We start from the raw sequence: 9,262 nt of genomic DNA, 5'->3' as shown, positions 1-9,262 counted from the left end.
CTCTCTTTCTCCCTTCCTTCCCTTTTGTTTTATTTATTTATTTATTTATTTATTTATTTATTTATTTATTTACTTATTTATTTATTTATTTCTAAAACAATCTTTTTTAATTCCAGTATAGTTTACAGTGTTGTATTAGTTTCAGGTGTGCAGTATAGTGATTCAGCAATTCCACACATCACCCGGTGCTCATCACAAGTGCACTCTTAACTCTTAATCTCCTTCACCTGTTTTACCAATCCCCCTCCCCCCTCCCCCCTGGTAACCACCAGTTAGGGTTTATCTTTCTTCTTCTTTTTTTTAATGTTTATTTATTTATTATTATTATTTTTTTTTACCGTTTATTCAGTTTTGAGAGAGAGAGAGAGAGACAGAGCATGAGCAGGAGAGGGGCAGAGAGAGAGGGACAACACAGAATCCGATGCAGGCTCCAGGCTCTGAGCTGTCAGCACAGAGCCCAACACGGGGCTTGAACCCACAAACTGTGAGATCATGACCTGAGCCGAACGGACTGAGCCACCCAGGTGCCTCGGGTTTGTCTTTCTTCTTAACCAGATTCGTTCTCCCCGGCCAGGCTTCCTTCTGTGTAAGACACTGTTCTGGCGGAGGCCTTTGTGCGCAGCCAGCCGGGCCCAGCCCTCTCCATGCGGCAGACACAGTTCTCAGCCGCCTGTCTGGTTGCAGATCCATCTGCTACGTCGGGGCTCAGAGCAGCCGTTCTCTCTTAGCTCCTCTCCCTGTGGAGCTTCTCAGCTGGGATTAGTTACAGGGGTGACGGACTGGGCAAACATTCCTCCTTCTCTCCAGAGGCAGCCCAGGCTCTGGGGCTCGCCACAAGGGCTTGAGTCAACATCGCACAGGCCAAGGCTGGAGGCGGCAAGGGCAGGAGCGCAGCAGGATTACACGATTGACTGGGGCCGCAGCTCCCGAGGGGCGAGGCCCAGCCGGCTGGAAGCACAGGCTGAATCTAACAAGGGCTCACTTATTCCTGTGCATTTCCCCTTTGCTTGGGTTCAAATGGTCATCTTCTTCCAAGAAGAGGATTAGAGAGACTGGACGTTCAACGTCGGTTCTGGCAGGTGGCACAAGACCCAGCTGTGACAGCAGACATCGCCAGCCCCTTGGGAAGAGAGTACTGATTCTATCTGTGTAACAGCCAGGCTGTGGCCAGCCTCTTCTCTCCCTGCAACCTTATAGGCCCACAACACACACACACACACTTACAACCTTAAATGGTGGAGTTAGGGACCAAAGGCGTAGAAGCAGGATGATCACACACACAGCTTCTGGGGTCAGAGCGCCAGGTTTGAATCCTAACGCTTACATTTACTACTTGTGTGTCCTTGGGAACAGTATTTCACCTCAATTTCCCTGTTCTTCAGCAATGCCAATGACACCTTTCGCAGGGGTTTTATGGGGATTAAATGAGCTGGTGTCTTATTATCTGCAAAGGCAGAAGACTCCCTAAGCAAAGCAAAGCATGGCTTTGTTAAATGATAAAAATATGCCACCTCCTCTGTGAGGATCATCTTTGGTCAAATATGCTTTAATAACTATCCTTTTCTACCAGAAGTTAGAAATAAATTCTCAAGTTGTTCAGCTTGAAAAAATTCCAGGGGATTTACGGGAGGCAGATTCAGCCTGCAGGAATACAGCCGAGGCTGCGGTTACCTCAAGAGTAATCTATCTACTAGACTAAAACGCGGGGGGAGGAGTCCCAGCTCTACCGTAGTTTGTACTGGTCAGGTCACACTGACAGTCCTTCTGAGAGCCTGCGTTACTTCTGGGTCATTTGTACTTATTCTTGAGTCCTCCTGCCCCTAGTTGTGACAGGGAATTGATGCATTTGGATTAGAATCCACATTCCTAAGGAAGACCTCACTCTGCCCCTTAGAATAATTTGACCCTCAACGGTAATAGAAATTTGGGGTCCCAGCTACTAGGTCCTGCTGGTCTCCTGTCCTCTAGGTGTAGCTTCACGCACAGAGACCAGTGCTGGTTGCCACAATCAGATGCCTCCGGTGGCAAGGCTGGGGAGGAAACTCATGACAGATGCACTCTTGGAAACAATCAGAGCTGCTAGGCGGAAAGTAAGAGGACACAGGAGAGCCAGAGAGCTGGCTTCAAATCGCGGGGAGGGACGGAGCAAGAGAAAGAACACTTATTAAATGCTGACTGGGCTCCAAGCTTTGTATTGCATATCGAATCAAATGCCCGGAGCAACTCCATGGAAGCGGACAGAACTATGGCATGTGAGTAGGTGGGGAAGAGACAAAGCGACTTGCCCAAAGGCCCTACGAGCCACGGAGCCCAGGCTGCCAGATCTTTTGGCTTCACCACTGTAGCAGGACTGTGTGATGCAGGCACAGTATCAGAGCCTTTTCATGTTGAGAGCTAGTAAAATGGGGTGGAAGCTATCAAAGGTGTCCAAGGTGTCTAAGCGAGTGCCTGATGATGATCATGAAAGACTTTAAACAGGCGATTTATTTATGCCTTGTTGGAGGCTGGAAATGGAGTATTTAGGAAGGTACCTTCCAGCTTTGAGATTCTGTTTCTATACTTTGGGGTAAGATATGCTCTTCAGGCATATTGAGCGATTTCTCTTCCCTGTATTTTTCACCTTCTCTTCTGTCTCCTTCTACTCCTGCAGATATTCTGCTCTGGGACCTTGTCTTTTTTAAAAGGAGGGACGTGGGAGCTGGCAGTTTGGCAGCTGGGAGAACAGAAAGACCATACTATTCTCTCTGGTGGATGAGTCTAAATTTTTATCAGTTTACTAAGGAGACATTGTTACACTCTAATGAGGCAAACCTGGAAAGATTACAAGAAGAAGCAATCACATCAAGCCTCCTTCCCTCTCCTCCAACTCCTTGGTAACCAGGCAAAACCAGAACCCCTGAATGTAGGATTTAAGGCTGGGGTTGATTTAACATGGATATTCGATCCCATCACGATGGGGACTTGATAGAGAAATGAGAAATGTTTGAAAACGAAGGTATTATTTCCTACAGCCCTGAGTTTGGGAATAGAGACCTATGTTAAGCTTGGCAGACCGAGGAGGGCACGCCCGGCCAGCAGCTACACCAACTGGTTGCAAGCCTGAAGTTTTTGGTCCTCTGCTGCCCCTGTGTGGACATGGAGGGAAATAACAATTCAAGATTTCGCTTGTGACCCAAGTAAAATGGGACTTGAGAGAAAAGAAACCATCCCTAAGAACTACTGGGGGTTTATGACCACTGTGAGGGAGTCAGGAACTGTGGCTATCTCCAGCAAGACGGGGGTTCCCAGAAGGGAGGTGGGGAGCCCCTACGAGCTGTCAATGACTTCACAAGGCTCTTCTCTTGTCCACCGTCTTTATTTCTCCTGGAGACACCTGCAGCCAGCAAGTGAGCGACCCTCTAAAGACTCCCAGCCATGCCCTTCTGCAGCTTCTGGCCGCAGCCAGCGCCCACAGGCACAGCGCCAATCCTCCCACACTTCCTCTTCCTGTGCTTGGAGTAACACGTCTGTGGGTTTCTCCCTCTGGTCTCACAGCTTTTCACACCCTCTCTGCACCGTCTGTCTCTACACCACCATCTACACACAAGGGGACACCATCACGTTCGTGCCTGCGGCATACCCGATTCCCTGCGCAGGCATGGGGCAGAGATGGCACTCTTGTTTCGATAAGGGAGTGAGGGGGGACACTTGGGCACAATGTGGGGAAGGGGCTCTGGGTCACTGCGAGCAGCCTGGCTGGAATCCAGGGTGTCTGAATCCCAGGACTGCCGTCTACCTACAGCATAGCTGCTTCCTTCCCTGGTCAGCTCCCTCCTGGGCACCCAGCACATCACCCAACCTCACTCCCCATCCCCTCCCAGCAAATAGCAGCAGTGGTGGCAGCCTCAGCCCTGTCGCTCTCCCGCCTACGGGAGACGGTGGGACATCTGGGCCTCCTCCCTCCAGCCGGAAGCCAGGGACCCATGCACCTGGCCTGACTTCCTTTCCTCTCCCCTCATGCCTCCAGACCCTGCCGCAGCCTGCGGTCCAGGGCCAGGAGCTGCCTCAAGAAGCCCCGGTTGGGGATGATGCCTCGGTGGTCCTTGACTTTCTTGATGGCCTCCACGAGGGTCAGGTGGTGGTACAGCATGAGGTAGGCCAGGACCAGTGTGGCGGACCGGCTCACGCCCACGGCACAGTGCACCAGGATCCTCCCTGCGAGGACAGACACACGAGGCAGCTGTGGGGCTGTTGGTGGGGGGTGGAGAAGGCTAGGGAGAGAGCTGCAGGGACAGGTGAGGAGGAAGACAGGTAAGGAGGGGTGCGGGGAGACAGGATGGGGTGCAGACTAGCGGTGGGAAGAACGAAGACCCCCCGGGAGGCCCAGACAGAATAAGATGGACAACACAGCAGCTCAGCTCAGCAACTCACAGGGAGACACTCATCACCGACAGAAGCCTGGGTCTAGCCCAGAATGGGGACCCAGGGGATATTTCCCGAGTGCGTTATCATCGCCACTCTGTTAACATTTTGGATTATCTCCTTCCTTCCTTTTCATGCATTGCCTTTTGCAAACAGTTGAGGGCATTTTTCTTTCCTTGATACTATACGCTGAGCATTTGGTCATGTCATTAAAATCTCCTCCATACTTGAACCCTCGGGCTTTCCCCTAACTTAATGTCTATTGTTTCTTTCCTCCCTTCTCTTCCCTCCTACCTCCCGGCTGGTTCAGTGCCCGGTGGATGAAATCGGCAGCCGTCTGGAAGTGGATGCTCATGTCAAAGGCTGGCGAGTCGTGGGCCTCGACACCCAGGTAGCGGATGCCCAGCCCCTCGTAGGCCTCCGGCGTCCCTCGCCACCTGCTGTGCGAGGCATTGAGGACGTGGGTGATGCCCAGGCGGCGGAGCTCCCGGCGGTTGTTAGCTATGTCCCTGCATTGGGTAGAGGTTAAAGGGAGGGTGGGGAAGCGAGGCTCTGGAGCGAGGAGCCCTCGTCTCCCCCCTGGCTGCTGCCTAGCTAATGTCATTGGCTCCATGCGTCTGCCTTACTTACTGATGACCCAGAGCGGGGACCCAAGATGGGCAATGACCCGGAGTCTCGTCCTTGAGCAAGGGTTGAGAGCACTGGGGAGGTTCTGCCTGGGGAAGAGAAGACTACGGGGTGGGTGAACAACAAACATGATAAAATATTGAGCGCTCTGAGGCGGCGGGGTTTGACTTGATCTATGGGAAGAAATCACCGGATCTGTACTTTGTGTAAGGAAGTCTGTCCCAGCCATGGAATCACGCTGAAGAAAGATTGAATGGTTTTCAATCATTGGCAGAGAATGATTTTCCTGCCACCGGGGTATTCAAGCAGAGGGAGGAGGTCAGTGTGGAGGCATGGATGTGGCAGAGGGAATTTGGACATCAGGTGGGCTGTTGGGCCAGCTCACATTTAACCTCCCTGGTAACCTTGAGGTGCTGTGATTCTGGCCCTTGCTCCCACACCTAGCTCCCCTGTTACCTTACGCTCTCTTTGACACCCAGAACCTTCTCATGTTTCACCAGTTACTCCATGCCCACATTTACCGTTTTATGATGTCACCTTCAGGTGTCCGTCTGGCCCACACCCCTCAGCTCAGTGGTAGACACCTCTCAGGCACCATGGCCATATCTCAGGGCAAATGTCCTGTCCAGTGCAAACTCCTCAAGTAGAAAGAGCACTGAACTTGAACCTGCAAGTCCTGGCTCTGCTACTTACGCCCCGTGTGACCTTGGGCCAGTCACCACTTCTCTGAGCTTCAGTTTCCTCATCTGTAACCTGGGGATAGTGGTACCTACCTCACAAGGCTGTTGTGAAGATCAAGAGAGAAAATGCATGTGAAAAACTCCTTGTACACTGTAACGCCCTTGAGAGAGGGGAGGACTACTCTTCCCATGATGCTCTTCTCTCCATGGCCCCCATCTTCCAGAACCTCTGCACACATCGTGGCTTTGCCTGGTCAACCCTTCAGCTTACTACCCACTTCCTGGCTCCCACTGCCTGCCTTTTTTTTTTTCCCCCCAGAATCACAGCACAATAGATGGAAGGTCAGAGAAGTCATCTATTATGTCCGGTTTGTAGCACTGGCACTCAATAATTAATTTTGCTAAATCAATGACATTATTACGTGAACAGAGGCTTTCTGTCCAGAGTTGGGTATCTTCATAATCCTCCACTCTCTGTCCATGCACCCCTACCCCTCAGTCCTCAACCTGGAACCCACAACACGAGTCAGCGCCGCCCCTCCACCCTTCTCCTTCCTTCTTGCATGCATATGCGCGCGCGCGCGCACACACACACACACACACACACACACACACACACACACACACGCTCGGCAGTGACCCCGGGGCTGCCAGGTACATACTGGTCTCCGAGGTAGAGGCCTGGCCAGACCTCATCGGCATGGTTACAGGCTGTCTTGCCTGTGTAGAGGAGCCTCTCCAACTCAAAGACATTGAGGAAGGGATGTTGAACAGCCGGCATCTCTTCCAGGACCCCTCTGGTGCGAACAGGAGACCTTGAGCTACTCCGGGAGAAGCGGGCCATAAAAGTCATAGACGCCCAGAGCCAGTTACCAGGGCACATCTTAGAGGTGGCGGAAACCGTGCGGCAGCTACAGGGGCGGCTGCCGTGAGGATGCGTCCGTCTCCAGGTGGCTGCTGCTGGAGGAGGAACGGATGGGAGGCACACCTGAGTGAGCCTAGGGCAGAGACTCCCCTTCTTGCCAACTGGGCTGGGCCCCGGGGAGAGGATCCTCAGGGAGGGAAGGGAAGCCTGGCCCTAGCAGGGGGACCTCCACAATTATTCTCTCCTTCGAGCTGCCGCAGCTCCTTTCTGCTCTTTGGCTCAGCCGCGCAAGGAGGTGGGAGAGTCACATGTCCTTGTTTACGGGGAAAGGGAGATGCCCAGCTGCTGGCTTTCTGCTCCGCCACTCCACCCCCACGCCCGACACACGTACACAAACACACACACACACACACACACACACACACACACACACACACACACATTTGATATTTGGGTGGCCGTGCCCACTGCTGGAGCTCCTGCCAGCCTGAATCTGGGTCTCATCTGCCTGGGGCCACAGGCAGAGAGCTTAGGGAGCTGGGATGGGAATGAGGGGTGGCTTTGGACCCACCCAGAGAGAATTAGCAGGAAGACAGCAGCAGCTGGGGCCATGACATATGCCAAGCCTGTCTCCTCAGCGCCAGAGAGATGGGCTGCTTTAACCCACTGCTGCCCTATCACTGCCTCAGAGCTAACTAAGCGTGCTATGGGAAGTGTCTGTTGGGGGACGGGGTGAGTGGGGATTAGCAAAGAAGAGGAAGTGTACATTTTTGAAAAACACTTGCTGGATGCATGCGCTAATGGAAGAAGGCGCCGATCTATGTGCACGACAGACAAACCACCCTCCTTCGATCGGCGTACAGAAATTATTGATTAAACCTCATCTCTAATGTGAGGACTTCTGAGTCAAGCGAGGCTGGAGTAGTGTGTCTGGGTGTGTCGGGGAGAGGTGGAGGCTGGGGGGTTGAACAAGGGGGAGGCAGGGAAAGGATGAGGGATCCTGCCAGGCCCAGGAGCTCAGAGGCTGCAGTGACCATCTGTGTTGCTGTTGGAGTCAAGTGACCCCTAGGAAGGGCATGGGATTGGCAGTGAGGGGCTTAGCATGTATGCCTCAGGCTCTGTCCCTTCTGAAAGGGCCCTTCTGGCCAGCTGGCCCTTCTGAAAGGGGAAGCCTGCGCAGCATGGGGGAGAGAGCCAGCCTTGGAGACTCTTCCTGGGCCCTTCAGGCAGAGAGACCACTTGGCAAAACCCCCTGTCTCCTCTTCCTCCTCCTTCTCTCCCACTGTGATGGAGGGCTGGTCCCAAGGGTTCCCCTTCCTGATCTTCTGCCCCCTACACCTCAACCAAAAGTCTGGTAGGGAGAGGCCATCTTTGACCTGCACACACTCTGGGAACCCATCCTTCATGGCCAGCCAGCCCCCCCCCCCCTCCGCCCCAGCTCTCCTTTCCCCCAGGCCAGGGGAGACCATGTACCTACAGGCCTTAGGAAGCAGGGGCATTAGGATCACGACCGCTGAGGGGAGCCTGGATCTTAGGGTGTTCAGGGAGAGAGAATTTTGCAATGGCTGGGGCTGAAGAAGCACAGAAATACGGGACTATAGCCACAACCACCGCCACCACCATCATCACCATCTGCCTTGTCTCCTTAGGCCTAAAGACCCCATCAATTTATTCCCAAACCACGGTTTCTCGGTTTCTCCAAACAGGTTCTGCTGCCTGTGTGATGCTGAATGGTAAAAAGGAAGCGGGAAGGAGACCAGGTGTAGGCAAGAGCTCGGTGGAACTCGAATTCTCCCCGGGGCTGGAGAAGCCCCGTTCCGTCCCGGGGAGGGGGGGACGCCCCTCGGCCTTCTCCAATCCCATCAGCCGCTTCCAGGGGCCCTCGCCCGCGGCACCCCTCCCCCCACGTCCGCCGTGGCGGTTGTAACAGGTTCATGGCTGTCGCCCGAGCCCCGGCCAGCCCAGACAGCCAGGCGCTGAGGGAGCAGGGAGGCAGCCCGGGGTGGCGGGGGGGGGGGGGGGGGGGGGTTAGCCAGCTCGGCTCCCGCGTCCCCTGCCTGGGCGCTCCCTGCCCCGCACCCCGCCCCCAGCCTCGAGCCGTTAGCCTCTCGGCGCCGAGGAGGCGACCACCCCCCCGCAGTCCGGTACCTCGGTGCGAGCGCGGCGCGGGGTCTCAGTCCCGGAGGCAGATCGCAGGCGCAGCCAGCCCCACGGCCATGACTCTCCCGCCGCCGCCGCCGCCGCCGCCGCCCCCGCCGCCGCTGCGAGACCGGCTGACGGATTAGCCTCTATTTTTAAGCCATGACACGCACGTCGAAGCAGGGCTCATATCAGCGTGTGTGTGTGTGTGTGTCGGTGACACGCAGAGACACAGCCTCACACCCAGCGGTCCGAGTGGACGCGCAGCGTGGGCTCGCCCGCGGGTGTTTGCAGACCAGACACGGACCACAGCCCCGCCCGGTGTGCACGCCCCAGCAGACGTGTATTTTCGGAGCTGCGCCAATTACAAGGCATTTTGCTTGAAGATGACATTATACAAGTCGTCCCAGACAGCGCCTGAAACACACCCGCTCCTCCCCTGGCAGCATTAACTAATTACACAGACATGATGGTGCATCTCGCTCGTCCATTTCGTATCAAGAGCACCATGTCATAAATGACACCGATCCGTAGCCCTTATTAGCATTTA

The 9,262-nt window shown here is 54.5% G+C and overlaps 1 protein-coding gene across 2 annotated transcripts; it reads right to left on the bottom strand.

Annotated features, from left to right (window-relative positions):
- Positions 1-3,339: 3,339 nt before the first annotated feature.
- On the bottom strand, positions 3,340-9,030 carry DUSP26 (dual specificity phosphatase 26). Of its 2 annotated transcripts, none has more exons than XM_045461029.1 (4): positions 8,722-9,030; positions 6,371-6,668; positions 4,696-4,910; positions 3,340-4,194 (listed from the first exon to the last, which is right to left on the bottom strand). In XM_045461029.1, the coding sequence occupies exons 2-4, from the start codon at positions 6,589-6,591 to the stop codon at positions 3,995-3,997; spliced, it is 636 nt and encodes a 211-aa protein (XP_045316985.1). In that variant the 5' UTR covers positions 6,592-6,668; positions 8,722-9,030; the 3' UTR covers positions 3,340-3,994. The 2 variants fall into 2 exon arrangements, with proteins under 2 accessions (XP_045316985.1, XP_045316976.1); XM_045461020.1 differs by having other exon boundaries at positions 6,371-6,665.
- Positions 9,031-9,262: the final 232 nt, after the last annotated feature.

This window comes from Leopardus geoffroyi, chromosome B1 (genome assembly GCF_018350155.1).
Source record: "Leopardus geoffroyi isolate Oge1 chromosome B1, O.geoffroyi_Oge1_pat1.0, whole genome shotgun sequence".
NCBI lineage: Eukaryota > Metazoa > Chordata > Mammalia > Carnivora > Felidae > Leopardus > Leopardus geoffroyi.
Note: the sequence above shows the minus strand (reverse complement) of the source record. Positions and strands in the feature narration are given on the sequence as shown.